The following is a 17,602-nucleotide window of genomic DNA, read 5'->3' as shown; positions in this document are numbered from 1 at the left end:
TGTCAGCACTCTGCAGCGAGAAGCGGCTCAGCCTCAGGTAGTAGGTACCGTACTGGGCAAGCTCCTCCAAAAGACAAGACATACTCTCCGGAGAGGTACCTGACACACACACACCAGGCCGGACGTCGAACTGGACACTCTGGGAAGAAAATCCACAAACAAGATGAAAACCTATTCAGTTTAATAACATCTAATGGAAAAGCGCAAAACAAAAAAGTAAAATCGCATTTCACTCAGTCACATTCATACTGTTTCATGATAGGAGATTATTATTCTACTCTTTGATGTTTGTTGTCTTTCCTATGGATATTTTCTGAGAAGTACCAGACCAGCTCTCTTCTGGGACGTAAAGAATATCTGGAAATGCAAGTCCACTCACATCACAAACACAAAACAGCACGACTTTACAGGACAGCATAAGGTATGCAGGTGTTTCCAGCAACATGTACACGCTGTAAAATGGAAATGTCTTTGGAAGGTATATAAACCTTTATAGGGAAGCAACTTTAAAAACCTCCCTGGTGTTTTGGTTTTTTTGTAAGTGGCTTTTCTTTTTTAATGTAATGGGTTATTTTATGAGCTCTTTAGTATGCTCTTGTTGGAGCACAGGGGTGATAAATGTAGAGTAGGGCGTTGAAAAAGAGCCAAAACTAAAAATGGCACGTAAATCATGTCAAAACCAAAATAAAATAAAGTTAACAGATATGTTCATGGATAAATTTAAAATATTATATACAAATATATGTATATATAAATATTAAAGACATGCACCTGGGGATAGGTTGATTGGCAACACTAAATTGGCCCTAGTGTGTGAATGTGAGTGTGAATGTTGTCGGTCTATCTGTGTTGGCCCTGCGATGAGGTGGCGACTTGTCCAGGGTGTACCCCGCCTTCCGCCCGAATGCAGCTGAGATAGGCTCCAGCACCCCCCGCAACCCCAAAAGGGACAAGTGGTAGAAAATGGATGGATGGATAAATATTATATCAATATTGCCAAATGTGCAGAGGATTTTTTTAACAAGATGTCCATGTAACCTGAGAGGTTAAATAGTGTACTTTCTAAACTTATTTTTTACTATAATTATCTATGATGTCATCAATGTGTCATCAAAAAAATAAAGGGTGACATCAAAACAGTAAGTAACACAAAGAACACACAACGCAGAAATTCATATTTGTATCCAACCACAACGTTAAAATTAATTGAAATTGTTCCACAAATTAATAAAATTCCAATAGTAAGACCTACTCTAAACATAAACAGTTTTTCGGAATGACGACATATGTTCACATTCTTAAGCTCACGGCCACAGAGCGATACCTTATTGAGAGGAAAGGTAGACGATGCAACGCCGATCAGCACGTTCAGGAGGTCGCCCACCAGCGTCTGAGAGTCCAAGTACAGCGGAAGGATTGGGGGGGGTGCGCTTGTGTTGACCACCCTCATCTCACCCTCCCACAGTCGATAAATCTGGTCGAAGGCCTCTCTGCCGCTCTCGCTCAGATACAAACGGTCTCTTCTCCCGGGCGGCCTAGTGTGCGAGGTACATTTGGAGAATGTATTCAGTCATGTTGCAAATGATGCAGTGTCAACACCTGTGCGAGGGACTTCTCTAAAACATTCACAGATTAAACGAACCAGCCAATAGTTTCCCAGCAACGGCGTACTCCAGGTTGAAATGTTTTCAAAGCCTCCCACACATCCAACTCTGGACTGGGGCTGGGCTCCGACTGAGAGTCCGGGGTCAAGTTGGATGCAGACTGGAAGCCTTCATCCTCAGACTGATCCAAGCATGGCGGGACCTGCAGTGTAATGATACAACACGTTTCCTTACGTCTTGGCCAGGGGGCTGCATAAATTACACTTTCTCAACTCCAGAGAGTAGCAGGCATCTACAAAACCCAAAACCAGTGAAGTTGGCACTTTGTGTAAATCGTAAATAAAAACAGAATACAATGATTTGCAAATCTTTTTCAACTTATATTCAATTGAATAAACTGCAAAGACAAGATATTTAATGCTCGAATTGAGAAACTTAATTTTTTTTTGGAAATAATCATTAACTTAGAATTGAATGGCAGCAACACATAGCAAAAAAGTTGGCACAGAGGCATTTTTACCACTGTGTTACATGGTATTTCTTTTAACAACACTCAGCAAACGTTTGGGAACTGAGGAGAACAATTTTTGAGCTTTACAGGTGGAATTATTTCCCATTTTTGCTTGATGTACAGCTTAAGCTGTTCAACAGTCTGGGGTCTCCGTTGTGGTATTTTAGGCTTCATATTGCGCCACACATTTTCAATGGGAGACAGGTCTGGACTACAGGCAGGCCGGTCTAGTACCCGCACTCTTTTACTATGAAGCCAAGCTGTTGTAACACGTGGCTTGGCTTTGTCTTGCTGAAATAAGCATGATAAGGGTGCTTGGATGGCAACATATGTTGCTCCAAAACCTGTATGTACCTTTCAGCATTAATGGTACCTGTTTATTTTACTCTTTGTTTCGGAAGACACAACGTCCACAGTTTCCAAAAACAATTTGGAAATGTGGACTTGTCAGACCACAGAACACTTTTACACTTTGCATCAGTCCATCTTAGATGAGCTCGGTCCCAGCGAAGCCGGCGGCGTTTCTGGGTGTTGTTGATAAATGGCTTTCACTTTGCATAGTAGAGTTTTAACTTGCACTTACAGATGTAGCGACGAAATGTAGTTACTGACAGTGGTCTTCTGAAGTGTTCCTGAGCCCATGTGGTGATATCCTTTACACACCGATGTCGGTTTTTGATGCCGTACGCCTGAGGGATCGAAGGTCACAGGCATTCAATGTTGGTTTTCAGCCTTGCTGCTTACGTGCAGTGATTTCTCCAGATTCTCTGAACCTTTTGATGATTTTACGGACCGTAGATGGTGAAATCCCTAAATTCCTTGAAATAGCTGGTTGAGAAATGTTGTTCTTAAACAATTTGCTCACGCATTTGTTCACAAAGTGGTGACCCTCGCCCCATCCTTGTTTGTGAATGACTGAGCCTTTCATTGAAGCTGCTTTTATACCTAATCATGGCACCCACCTGTTCCCAATTAGCCTGTTCACCTATGAGATGTTCCAAATAAGTGTTTGATGAGCATTCCTCAACTTTCTCAATCTTTTTTGCCACTTGTGCCATCTTTTTTGAAACCTTTTGCAGTCATCAAATTCCAAATGAGCTAATATTTGCATCAAATAAAGTTTTCCATTTCGAACGTTAAGTATCTTGTCTTTGCAGTTTATTCAATTGAATATAGGTTGAAAAAGATGTGTAAATCATTAAATTCTGTTTTTATTTACGATCTACACCAGGGGTCACCAACCTTTTTGAAACCAAGGGCTACTTCTTGGGTACTGATTAATGCGAAGGGCTACCAGTTAGATACACACTTAAATAAATTGCCAGAAGTAGCCAATTTGCTCAATTTACCTTTAACTCTGTTATTATTAATAATTAATGATATTTATCTTTGTGGAAACACTGATCATCTTAATGATTTCTCACAATAAATATATATAGAAACAGATAAATATCAATATGCAACACTTTATTTTTATATTTTCTCTAAGTGCACATTTTTCAAATTGAACATTTTCAAATGATCACTTCTAAGACAGTCTTGTGAAATCACAATATCCCATTTTAACTAGCTAGCCACTAACATTTTTTAACAAATCATGAATTACTTTGCACCATGTTTGTACAAATAATAACTCATGTAAAATACAAAAGTAAACTCTCAAATTTTTAAATCATGTCACACTTTGAACTGGACACCAAATCTGTTATCTGTTTCTTTGTCAGTTAGTGGGAAGCCTGGCATTGCATGCTGTTAACTAGTGTGTTGTACTCTGGTGTGTAACTTGACACTGCAACTCTGAGTGAGTCTTGCAGATGTGCATCAGTGAGGCGTGTTCTGTGTTTGTTCTTGATGAAGTTCATGTCAGAAAAGGCTGATTCACAAAATTAAGATTTTTCCTCATTGTTTGCGGAACCTTCTTAATCTTTTGGACATATTTTCACAGCAATCTGGCCTTAAGCTTAATTATGATAAATGTAAAATGTTAAGGATCGGAAATCTAAAGGGAACGTCCTTTCGAATGGAATGCAAAGTGCCTGTTTTGTGGACAGATGGACCAGTTAACATACTTGGTGTTGTTGTCCCAGAAAATCTGGAAGATCTAGGCTCAGTAAATTATGATAATCGACTAAGAAAGCTGGACAAAATTATGCAATTATGGAAAGGGGAATCCCTAACCTTGTATGGTAAAATGTCTATTGCCAACTCGTTAATCATTCCTCAATTTATGTATTTGTTTTTGTCATTACCAGCTCCATCACAAAAATTTTTTAAGATTTATGAGCGGAGGGTCTTCGATTTTGTCTGGAACGGCAAACCAGAAAAGATTAAAAGAAAGGTTTTGTACAAAGAGTATGAATATGGGGGCCTGAAACTTATCAACCTTGAAGCTATGTGTCTGTCTTTAAAAGCATCAATTGTTCCAAAGATGTATTTAAACATTGAGTGGTACACAAATGTCCTGTTGGACAAAAAACATGTACTGTATCAAAATAAATTGTATCCTTTTTTACAAGTGATCCCCTCCCAGAGAGTCTGCTGGGAAACATGGCGGGGTTCATAAAGGAAACAATCCACTCATAATGGTGTTTTCAATTTTATGTGCCAGAAAAAGGAGACGATATTTCGCAGCAGTTAATATGGATGAACTCTAATATTGTAATAGATGGAAAGCCTTTCTTTTGGAAAAATATGTTTGAAAGAGGAATCATTTTTGTCAATGATATTATCAATGAGAATGGTAAAATTATGAAGTATGATGAATTTAGAGCTATGTATGGTGATGCTTGCTCAAGCTTTTCATTTTATCAACTAACTGGAGTAATTGGGAAAAGATGGAAACAAATAATTAATTATGGAACTACTAAATTATTAGTTTGTAAACCTCTAATAAGAAATTCTAGTTGGCAAAAAGGAACTAAAATAAATAGAAAAATATATAATTTTTATTTAATAAAGAAATATTTGAAGGCTGCCTCATACAACACAAATGGAAAATGGGAGGACTTTTTTGACTGCCCGTTGCCATGGGATGCCATATTCAAACTAATCTATAAAACCACTATCGATGTGCAAAATCGTTATTTTCAAATTAAAATTATTTATAACTTCTTACCCACAGGGAAAATGTTAAAATTATGGAATATGACAGAGTCAGGTGATTGCCGATTTTGTTGTCAGGAGCCTGAATCCACCCTACATTTGTTTTGGTATTGTCATATTGTGTCTTTGTTTTGGGTGGAAGTTGAAAAAATGTGTTTAAGGATTGGTTTGTTTATGAAGCTTAATGTGGTTTCTGTTATTTTAGGAGAGTTCATTGACAATCATGATTCAGTCAATTTAATTATAGTACTCGGTAAAATGTTTATTTTTAAGGCCAAAAACAGATATTCACTTAGTATTACTTTCTTTAAAACATTTATTCAGTATTTTGTAACTTTAGAAAGTTACATGGTTGAAAACGATAATGATGCCAAAAAACATTAAAAAAAAAGATGAGAAGTCCTCAAAGGCTTATTTTGAAAGTATAATTATGTTTATAGATTATATGATATATGTTGTTGTGTTCCCTAATTTGAGTGACCTGGACATAATCTGGACTGTACATAAATGCTTATTTTGAAAATGTAATTTTGTTTATAAATTATATGCAATCTGTTGTGTTCCCTAATTTTTTTCTGTGTACATGAATGAAGGTGTGTGTTGCTGAGTCCGACTTGGACATTATCTGGACTGGGCCTGGTTTAAAAAACCCTTTAAACAAATCTATTTTCATTGACAACCTGGTCTGTTGAAGATAAGGCCCTTTTTTAAAATAAATAAAAAACATTTTCTTGGATAAAAAAGAAAGTAAAACAATATAAAAATAATTACATAAAAAATAGTAATTAATGAAAATGTTAGTGGACCAGCAGCCTATACAATCATGTGTGCTTCAGGGACTGTGTCCCTTGCAGATGTGTTGTCTATGTTGTGGGAACCAGAATATTGGTAGCAGAAAGAAATAACCCCTTTTGTGTGAGTGGGTGTGGATGAGTGTGCATGGGGGAGGTTGTTTGGGTTGATGCACTGATTGAAAGTGTATCTTGTGTTTTTTCTAAGTAGATTTTTTTTTTTTTTTTTTTTTTTTGAGAACAGGCCCGCGGGCGACTCATCTGGTCCTTACGGGCGACCTGGTGCCCGCGGGCACCGCGTTGGTGACCCCTGATCTACACAATGCGCCAACTTCACTGGTTTTGGGTTTTGTACTTTTAGAACATAGTTGAGAAGATGAACAAGAGTCCCTACCTTGATGCTGAGCCCAGTCACGTCCACATTACTGGGCAGAGGAGGCATGTCCAGTCTGATGTCCAAGTCTGAGGTTCGGCTGTGTTGCAGAGCTCCAAAAAGAGTCAGCCTGGTCTCCCGCTCAAATTTTTCCTCCGTGTCCATTTTAGCCCTTAGAGCCAATAAACCTGTGCCTGGCTCAGCATCCATCAACCTCTGAGTGACACACCTGCTATCCAACGATGCCCACTCCTCCGCACATATGAGCCCCCACGCCCGGGCCTCCAGCCTCTGCAGCTCCTGGCTCTGGTAGGGCCATGGCAGAGGCCTGCGCAGCACGGGCCTCTCCCGCCTCATATAGTCCCGACTGAAGGAGGACGGGGGCGGGGGAGTGGCGCCCGCGAGGTGGACCAGGAGCTCCAGCACGGCATCTACCTCACTCAAGCCCGAGGCGGCTCCCTCCGGAAGCTTCTCCAGCTGCTCTTCCAGCTTCTCCGCCTCCTCCTGGCAGCCGGCCCTTCTCAGGTCGAAACATATCATGATGACTTTGTTCCTAGGAGGTGCGCTCGCCATCGGGCCCAAGGCAGGAGGGGCTTTGGTGCCGTCTTGGAAAAGCTTTGACAGCAGGGAGCCATAGGCACGCCTTTTTAGAGCTCGGCGGAAGCCCTCCCGTGAGACACCTCCCACGGCCCTGCGCTTCCATGACACCCCAGCAAGGTTGCTGTCGCACAGGGCAGCCAGCAACTCTGTGATGCTGGAGCTACTGCTGCAGCTGGACTTCGTGGAATGCTGAGGGATAGGGTACATTGTGGCTCTCCTTCTTCAGCCTGGATGATAGAAAACATCACACACAACATCAGGGGTATGCAACGGAATTGTGACTGCAAATACATTTCTCAAAGATCCTTTTTATGATAAGAGTGATCTGCTGCAAAACACTAGTTAAAGATGGTCTATGACAGGAGGGATGTGACGTTTTTAATAATCTGCTACATTTAGTCTAATGCAGTGCTTCTCAAATAGTGAGACGCAATAGCGTTTCAATGTTTTTCTAAGACGTGTAGAAACGCCAACACCAAGCCAATGAAGAGAACGTTGTTGTAAGCTTGACCGTTTCTTCTTGTTTAGTGGTGAAAGCCACGATTAAAGCATACAATAAAAAAAAAAAACATTAGCTACAATTTAAACTATTACAGTTACTATTATATTTATTTACACAATAATATTAACAATACAAAAGTAGCAAAGATTATTAACAACTGCCTTTGGGGCAACACAAGATAGAGTATAACTTTTAGTACTGGGCCAGGTGGACCATTAAAATTCTGGACAAATAATACGGCTATTATTTTTTTTTTCCCAGCTGACCGGCGTAATTATGACAAATTTACTTTCACTTCAGCTGCTACGCTAAAAAATCATCTTGGAATAACCACAAATAAGGAATCAAGTTTGTAACACGACAACATTTCCTCCTCAAAATCAGGCAGGCTAATAAGAGCCATGAACGCGCTTTACTCACAACAGCCACTGCCGCACTTTATTTTAGCCGCCCGGTAATCCACAGACCAATGTTAATCCACTCAAAAAAGCGAAAATGTTCAGTTATATAATAATCCATAAAGTTGTTTTGAAGCAATATAACTTCAGCTGACGGTTCTCTCTCTCTAGTTCATTTTGTCTCTTGACTCTACAAATTGGACAAACAAGCATTACCCTTGCCTACTACTTACCCGATTTCTGCAGAACGCATCACAGCTGTGTTGCCGTCCCACTTTTTCCGTTTTTATTCAAGTCAATGTATCCGTTTCCACAGCCTACGGTACAGCACCGCCATGGCGTTTTCGTTCCGGATCCATGCGCTCAATATATGCAGAGCTTCTATTTTTGAGTTCGCCGCAAACTAGGCAGATCGATTCTGCTAAAATCTGCATTTGTTGAACAGGAAGTCAAGCACAAACATTTGGGCGGGGACGGACATGAAGTCAACTTGCCAAACCTTGTTGACCCAAATGCTGATTCTGGAGTTGCAAGAATGCAGCTGGGATAGGCTCCAGCACCCCCGCAACCCCGAGAGGGATAAGTGGTAGAAAATGGATGGATGAATACAAATTAGTAACAAATAAACCACAACAAGTAAAATAATATTAGTAATAACAATAAGTTAAAGGCCTATTGAAACCCACTACTACCGACCACGCAGTCTGTTAGTTTATATATCAATGATGAAATCTTAACATTGCAACACATGCCAATAAGGCCGGGTTAGATTAGTAAAGTGCAATTTTAAATTTCCCGCGAAATATTCTGCTGAAAAAATCTCGGTATGATGACGTTTGCGCGTGACGTCACGGATTGTAGCGGACATATTGGGACACCATTGTGGCCAGCTATTAAGTCGTCTGTTTTCATCGCAAAATTCCACAGTATTCTGGACATCTGTGTTGGTGAATCTTTTGCAATTTGTTTAATGAACAATGAAGACAGCAAAGAAGAAAGCTGTAGGTGGGAAGCGGTGTATTAGCGGCCGGCAGCAGCAACACAACCAGGAGGACTTTGAGTTGGATAGCAGACGCGCTACCGTGAGTACGCAGCTTTGGCTTCCAAACATTTGATCGCTTGCCCGTACGTAACTTTAGGGAAATATATGTGCTGTATGAACTTTACGGAGGTCAACGGTACTTTGGGCTGTGGGATTGAGTGTGTTGTGCGGGTGTTTGAGTTGTATTGGTGGGTTATATGGACGGGAGGGGGGAGGTCTTTGTTATGTGGCATATTAAATATAAGCCTGGTTGTGTTGTGGCTAATAAGAGTATATATATGTCTTGTGTTTATTTACTGTTTTAGTCATTCCCAGCTGTATGTCAGGTCCCACCCGCCTCTCACAGCATCGTCCCTATCTGAATCGCTTCCACTGCCCTCTAATCCTTCACTCTCACTTTCCTCATCCACAAATCTTTCATCCTCGCTCAAATTAATGGGGTAATCGTCGCTTTCTCGGTCCGAATCGCTCTCGCTGCTGGTGGCCACGATTGTAAACAATGTGCAGATGTGAGACGCTCCACAACCTGTGACGTCACGCTACTTCTGGTACAGGCAAGGCTTTTTTATCAGCGACCAAAAGTTGCAAACTTTATCGTCGATGTTCTCTACTAAATCCTTTCAGCAAAAATAAGGCAATATCGCGAAATGATCAAGTATGACACATAGAATGGACCTGCTATCCCCGTTGAAATAAGAAAATTTCATTTCAGTAGGCCTTTAAAATAACAATATAAAAAACAATAACATACATTTTTTCCCCCGTTTTAAAGCCTCACTAAAGAACGTTCAGTTTTGGTTGATTTTGGCGGCGCTAGTGGACCAAAGCGGTAGTGTTTTGCCCAAAGGAAGACCACATTTCGTTGTAAACGGTCAGAAACTACTGTCACGTACATACAAAGTGACACGATAATACCACAATGATTCAGTAGGACTGATCTTTCCACATTAGAAGGTACATATTTTACTCAAACGCTTTATTTGCGGTTTGCAGTCATCACAATGTTTTTTCTTTATACAGTACTTTTGAGTTTGTTGTGTGGCTGGTCGTGCCAGTGTGGAACTAACAAGCTGGTGGCTATTTATTGCTACCACGCAAATTTCCATTAGCTAACATTAGCATTAGCATTTTGATTTAAGCATCAAAAATGACTTACTAGTCCAGCAGGAACAGAGCCAAGGCAGCATCTGTCTGAAATCCCTCCTCATCTTTGAGCTCACGCCTACAAGCGAAAGCCCTCCCTTTTCCTTTTCTTTTCATTTTGTTTGTTGTTTTTCTACCTATATAGCAGTAATTGCACGTGGTTTTTCGACTTCCGTCTTTTTAACAACGTATGTCGTAAAGCAAGTCAGCCCATTTGTAGTTTTTTGTGTGGCACTAAAAGCAGTTTCAAGTCAACTCATCATGCTTAATTTATTACAGCATTTGGGAAGCCTGTAGTTGATTGTTATTATGTAAATGTTATATTTTTATCAACATGTGATAGCAGGGACCCTGCCATTCAAAACTAGGCTGCTACATTACTAATGATTAATGTAACTATAGCTGAAAAAATTGTACAATAGCAATAGGAGAGACTATTCATCCCTGAACACCATGAAGTTCATGTAGGCTTTATGATGCAGTTACATTATTATATCAACTATCAGAGACAGAAACTCTTTATTTAACATAATGTCCTTTTTTGCTGCTTCAACACAGCTCAATCAACACAGAAAAAGGTAAAGTGAAATAACAGACAGACAGGGCTTTGCTGTCCGTAACACACGCACACACACACACACAACGCAAAATGAGCTAACGTTACGCTAAAAGCGAATTAGCCTTCACCTCAAGCCAGGATTGCGAGCGAGATGAGCTGCCATTTTTTCTAGAACGTCAACGGGCTCATAGTGATGTTACTAGTAGTTGACTGGGAGGTGTTTATTATAATTTGGGGAGAGTCCGCTGCCTGATGCTTACCTGCTAAACACCTATTTGCTAACCCCACCGCAGAAGCACTGACACCATGCGCTCTGAATACGCACTGCTGATTGGCTGTTACCGCTCTGAATACGCACTGCTGATTGGCTGTTACCACTCTGGTGTAACCAATCAGATGGTTGTGTGGGGGTGGACAATGCTGGGTGCTGTGTAGAGTACTGACAGAGACAGAGGCAGAAGAAGCGGAGCAGCTTGTTAAGACTTTAGCTTTAGCTACTTAATATGTTAGTGTGGAAACTCATTCGGTACACCTCCGAACCGAACCGAAGCCCCCGTACCGAAACGGTTCAATACAAATACACGTATTGTTACACCCCTAGTGTGCGGTGTTACCTGATGTTGCTGGTGTACAACCTCTTGTGCTAGTAGAATTACGGTAATACGTATTATTTTCGGGTGTCCATATGTCTATCATTAAAAGATTATAGTTAGTACAAAATGCGGCTGCTAGACTCTTGACAAGAACAAGAAAGTTTGATCATATTACGCCTATACTGGCTCACCTGCACTGGCTTCCTGTGCACTTAAGATGTGACTTTAAAGTTTTACTACTTACGTATAAAATACTACACGGTAGGGATGTCCCAATCCAGGTTTTTGCACTTCCGATCTGATACCAATATTGTTTTTGCACTTCCGATCCGATACCGATACTGACCGATACTGATACTGACCGATACTGGCCTATCCAAGCATGTATTAAAGTTTAAAGTTATTTAGCCTACTTAGTTGTCAGAATCATGTTGAAAAGGGTTTTAGTGCTCTTGATAACAACTAGCCAGCTGAATTAGGGGAGTTTGAATAATACACAATGGTTGGTAACAAGAAACTGACCTGTTTATTCAAGGATAAACACAAAATAGACAAAATTATACATGACAAACAGAAATGGCATCATTGAACTAGGGCTGGGCGATATGGCCTTTTTTTAATATTGTGATATTTTAAGGCCATATTGCGATACACGATATATATCTCGATATTTTGCTTTAGCCTTGAATGAACACTTGATGCATATAATCACAGCAGTATGATGATTTTATGTGTTTTAAATGATTGATTGAGACTTTTATTAGTTGGTTGCACAGTGAAGTACATATTCCGTACAATTGACCACTAAATGGTAACACCCGAATAAGTTTTTCAACTTGTTTAAGTCGGGGTCCACTTAAATTGATTCATGATACAGATATATACTATCAGATATATACTATCATCATAATACAGTCATCACACAAGATAATCACATTGAATTATTTAAATTATTTATAATCCGGGGTGTGGAGGGGGGCGCCGGATGTAAGTGTCAAAAAGACAGCCAAAAGAGTTTGATATGAGAATAAATCTAAAGTTAAAATATAGGGTAGAAATGCACCCATTTGCAGGAAATGTAGTCTTGATTTTCAAAATTTTCTTTCAAGGCTTGCATGTCTACATTAAAACATTCTTCTTCATACTGCATTAATATATGCTACTTTTAAACTTTCATGCAGAGAAGGAAATCACAACTAAAAAAATCACTAATTTTTTCATACGGTGTTGATGTGGAAATGTTTGCCTCTGCATTTTTTGCCTCTGCATTTTGATGGTGTGGGCTTAGAGGGAACGTTGCTCGCATGGCTGCGCTAGCATCGCAGCTAACGTTAGCCATGCTGCTACCTCTCTGCTCGGGGAGGGCGTATACGTATGTGACGTATGACATGACAGTATGTGACGTGTGTAAGGTGCGCTTGCTGTCTGTGAGAGGAAGACACAGAAAAGAGTGAGAAGAGCCTGTCGTGTAATGCCAGCAGCGAAAAGCAACTGCGTCAGAATCCACAGACCTGTGGATGTGTTGAAGGTGTGATGGAAAATGCGGAACGGAAATTAGGGAGCAGCAGAAAAGTGGAATGTATTATTTAAATCGGTGCGTTGGAAAACACGGACCGGAGGTTTTTTTTTAAACTGGATCTGGATCGGCATTTTCCCATGCCTTGCCGATACGCATTTTTTGGCAAATATCGGCGGCCGATCCACATCCCTACTACACGGTCTAGCTCCAGCCTATCTTGCCGATTGTATTGTACCATATGTCCCGGCAAGAAATCTGCGTTCAAAGAATTCCGGCTTATTAGTGATTCCCAGAGCCCAAAAAAAGTCTGCGGGCTATAGAGCGTTTTCTATTCGGCCTCCAGTACTATGGAATGCCCTCCCGGTAACAGTTAGAGATGCTACCTCAGTAGAAGCATTTAAGTCCCATTTTAAAACTCATTTATATACTCTAGCCCAGACCTGGGCATTCTGCGGCCCGTGGGCCGCATCCGGCCCTTTGTACGTCCCTGTCCGGCCCGCGTGAGGCCAATCATAAATTACAAAATACATTTTAAAAAGTATCTATCTCGAGTGTGCAATACAACGGTGCTGCTTTTGTTTTGAAAAGCGTTATTTGTATGACTTCCGTGTGGACGTATGCTCGTGCGCGCAGCGGCAATCACAAATTACAAAATGAATTTAAAAAAACATCTATGTCGTGCGTGCAATACAACTGTGCTGCTTTTATTTTGAAAAGTGTTATTTATGGGCGGTCCGCCCGGTTATCCCCGAGACGCTAAAAAAAGAAAAGGTGATGACGAATGGCGTGTTTTCAACAAGACATGGACTGCCAAGTAAAGGTAAAGCCGTGTGCTTAATTTGTAGTACACTTGTTGCTGTGTTTAAAGAATATAGTGTAACGACCTGCTGAAGTTGATGTTGCGTTCTTGAGTTGCGTAAATGAGGAGTGACGATAGATGTGCGTGTGGAAGGAACGAGATAAGTTGAGCTGTGTTAGTATAGCTTGCTCAATAAAAGTTTAAAAAGAGCGTCAGACTTGGTGTGCACTTCTTCTGGACGCTACAATTGGTGGCAGAAGTAAAACTTTGCGCATACTGCACTGCTTAATTGTGGCGCAGCCTGCTACTTCATCGAGAGGTACGTGCCACGTGAGGAGAGAGAGAGAGAGAGAGAGAGAGAGAGAGAGAGAGAGAGAGAGAGAGAGAGAGAGAGAGAGAGAGAGAGAGAGAGAGAGAGGCAGTGTCTACAGGTGCAGCTCACGCTGCTTGCCACGGGGGAAATTCCGCCCTCAATGAAGACTCCCAGGTTTGATGGCAAGGCGAACTGGGAGGCATTTCATCCCACTTCTGACATCAATTGTAGAGTCCAGAAGAAGTGCACACCAAGTCTGACGCTCTTTTTAAACTTTTATTGAGCAAGCTATACTAACACAGCTCAACTTATCTCGTTCTTTCCACACACACAGCTATCCTCACTCCTCATTTCCGCAACAGCAACGCTTCCTCCTTCTTCGCCAATCACCTTAGAGGCGTGCTACGTTCACAACAAAGAGGATGCAGGATAAAGTGACAGAAATTGAAATTTTTGCATGGTATTATACATCAGGAAGTGTTGTGTAAGAAAGTGTTAAAAATAAAACCATCAAAAGCCATTTGCTTTTGTATAAACATAAGTTAGGTTAAATGAAAATATTATTATTTTTTATATTATGGTATATAAAAAATAATTTAAGCAAAATTTAATTGAAATATTGTCGGTGTGGCCCTCCAGCAGTGCTTGGGTTGCTCATGCGGCCCCCGGTAAAAATTAATTGCCCACCCCTGCTCTAGCCTTTAAATAGACCCCCTTTTTAGACCAGTTGATCTGCCGTTTCTTTTCTTCTCTCCTCTGCTCCCCTCTCCCTTGAGGAGGGGGAGTTGCACAGGTCCGGTGGCCATGGATGAAGTGCCTGCTGTCCAGATTGGGGACCCCGGGTGGACCGCTAGCTTGTGCATCGGTTGGGGACATTTCTGCGCTGCTGACCCGTCTCCGCTCGGGACGGTTTCCTGCTGGCCCCACTATGGACTGGACTGTCGCTGATGTGTTGGATCCACTGTGGACTGGACTTTCACAATATTATGTCAGACCCACTCGACATCCATTGCTTTCGTCACATCGACGTCCCACTGGGGTGAGTTTTTCCTTGCCCGTATGTGGGCTCTGTACCGAGGATGTCGTTGTGGCTTGTGCAGCCCTTTGAGACACTTGTGATTTAGGGCTATATAAATAAACATTGATTGATTGATTGATTGATAATAATAAATGCATTTTTTTCATATATTTGTACAGATAAATAACGTTACTGATAAGGAATATTGATATCGTGCCATAACTTCAGGGTGGGGCGTGACACAAAATAGTTGACAACCATTGGTGTAATGTTTTTAACCAAACTCGCAGGCTTGTCTGACGCCATTTTTAAATAATGAAAATCAAACAATGGATATCCGCCTAATTTTTGCAACTGAACGCTAATAAAACAGAAATGCTGATTATTGGTGCTGCTGGACACCGACACCTATTTAATAATACCACCAAACATTTGACAACCAAACAATTACACAAGGTGACTCGCTAAAGAATCTGGGTATTATCTTCGACCCAACTCTCTCGTTTGAGTCACACATTAAGAGTGTTGCAAAAATGGCCTTCTTTCATCTCCGTAATATCGCTAAAATGTGTTAAATTTTGTCCACCATCGACGCTGAGATCATTATTCATGCGTTTGTTACGTCTCGTCTCGATTACTGTAACGTATTATTTTAGGGCCTCCCTATGTCTAGCATTAAAAGATTACAGTTGGTACAAAATGCGGCTGCTAGACTTTTGACAAGAACAAGAAAGTTTGATCATATTACGCCAATACTGGCTCACCTGCACTGGCTTCCTGTGCACTGAAGATGTGACTTTAAGGTTTTACTACTTACGTATAAAATACTAAACGGTCTAGCTCCATCTTATCTTGCTGATTGTATTGTACCATATGTCCAGGCAAGAAATCTGCGTTCAAACAACTCCGGCTTATTAGTGATTCCCAGAGCCCAAAACAACTCTGCGGGCTATAGAGCGTTTTCTATTCGGGCTCCAACACTCTGGAATGCCCTCCCGGTAACAGTTAGAGATGCTACCTCAGTTGAAGCATTTAAGTCCCATCTTAAAACGTATTTGTATACACTAGCCTTTAAATAGACCCCCCCCCCCCTTTTAGACCAGTTGATCTGCCATCTCTTTTCTGCTCTGCCCCCCTCTCCTGCGTGGAGAGGTTATTAGGTGACCACAGATGAGATGCTAGCTGTTCAAAGTCGGGACTGGGGTGGACCACTCATCTGTGCATCAGTTGATGACGTCTCTGCGCTGCTGACTTGTCTCCACTCAAGATGATCCCCCGCTGGCCCCACTATGGACTGGACTCTCACACTATTAACTCGTTCCACTCGACGTCCATTGCACCTCGCCCAGGGGTGGTCCCCACATCTGTGGTCCCCTCCAAGGTTTCTCATTGTATCCCATTGGGTTGAGTTTTTTCTTGCCCTGATGTGGGATCTGAGCCGAGGATGTCGTTTGAGACACTCGTGATTTAGGGCTATATAAATAAACGTTGATTGATTGATTGATTTTTGGACCGCGGTAAATTATAACATAGCTAATTTGACAAACAACACTAAGGCAAACTTCATCACATTCATCCATACAAACAAATCGTGTATGCAATTTGAGTTTTTTATATCATTACTTTATATAAAAAAGTAGCGTTTACAGCACCCAACACACACGCACACACACACTCACACAAAACATTTAGCAACAAGCTAGCTGTTGCTAAAAAAATATAGGGCAAACTTTTGGAATGAAGGTGGCGCTTTTGTTTTAAGTGTTTACCTTCACAAACTGTTGTCAGCTCATTCAGCCTGCAGTTCTCTCCTCTTGGGCTCCGCATTGGGTCAATCCATCAGGCATACATGCTAACAGTTGTTGTTAGCATTAGCAACATTGCTGGATTTAGCTATCGCGCTGTTCAGCTCTGGTGCTTCCCATTAACAAAGCCGGTATGCCAGTCTACTTAAGTCAATTTTACCGCTAACGTTTTTTAATATGTAGCATCAATTAACTGCGGTTAAACACGATATGTGTGGCTCATAAAGGCGAGCTTGTCATTCATCTTCAAACTCGCGGAGTTCCGGGGAGGTTCAAACGAAGGTGATTGGACAAGAGGGAACTCTTACATTCGTTGATTGGTTGAATTATTCCATGTCCCACGCTGATTGGTCTGATATGTCGATGGGAAACACCGCTTTAGAGATGGTGCGTTTAGGTGTAAGTCAAAAAATTTGAAATCCTTAAAATGCTAGGCCAGCGGTCGGCAACCAAAAAGGTTGAAAGAACCATATTGGACCAAAAATACAAACAACTAATCTGCCTGGAGCCGAAAAAAATAAAAAGCCATATATAAATCTTATAATGAAGGAAACACATGATGTAAGTGTCTATATTAGCTATAATAGCCTACTATCAAAATGACTTTACCATGAATTGATTTACATGGACCCCAACTTAAACAAGTTGAAAAACTTATTCGGGTGTTACCATTTAGTGGTCAATTGTATGGAATATGTACTGTACTGTGCAATCTACTAATAAAAGTTTCAATCAATCAATCAATCATATAAATGGTATAATGAAGGCAACACATTATATAAGTGTCCATATTAGATATATTAGCCTACTATCACGACAGTGTTTCCCACACATTCATTTATTTGTGGCGGACCGCCACGAAAGAATTACGTCCGCCACAAATAAAAACATTTTAAAAAAATATTTTTATTTTTATTTTTATTTTTTTTA

General features: G+C 40.8%; 1 protein-coding gene across 4 annotated transcripts in view; it reads right to left on the bottom strand.

The window, feature by feature from the left end:
* LOC133641629 (gamma-tubulin complex component 6-like) overlaps positions 1-16,933 on the bottom strand; it is an 80,509-nt gene extending 63,576 nt beyond the window's left edge. For all 4 annotated transcript variants that reach the window (XM_062035497.1, XM_062035496.1, XM_062035498.1 and 1 more), the window contains exons 1-5: positions 16,637-16,933; positions 6,403-7,208; positions 1,643-1,806; positions 1,325-1,535; positions 1-139 (exon numbers count right to left, since the gene is read on the bottom strand). The exon at positions 1-139 is cut by the window's left edge and continues 20 nt beyond it. In XM_062035497.1, coding sequence (XP_061891481.1) covers positions 1-139; positions 1,325-1,535; positions 1,643-1,806; positions 6,403-7,188 — 1,300 coding nt within the window. In that variant the 5' untranslated portion in view covers positions 7,189-7,208; positions 16,637-16,933. The remainder of the gene's footprint in view (positions 140-1,324; positions 1,536-1,642; positions 1,807-6,402; positions 7,209-16,636) is intronic.
* Between the last annotated feature and the right edge of the window lie 669 nt (positions 16,934-17,602).

Source organism: Entelurus aequoreus, linkage group LG24 (genome assembly GCF_033978785.1).
Source record: "Entelurus aequoreus isolate RoL-2023_Sb linkage group LG24, RoL_Eaeq_v1.1, whole genome shotgun sequence".
Taxonomy (NCBI): Eukaryota; Metazoa; Chordata; class Actinopteri; order Syngnathiformes; family Syngnathidae; genus Entelurus; species Entelurus aequoreus.
This window is presented reverse-complemented; position numbering and strand designations above follow the sequence as displayed.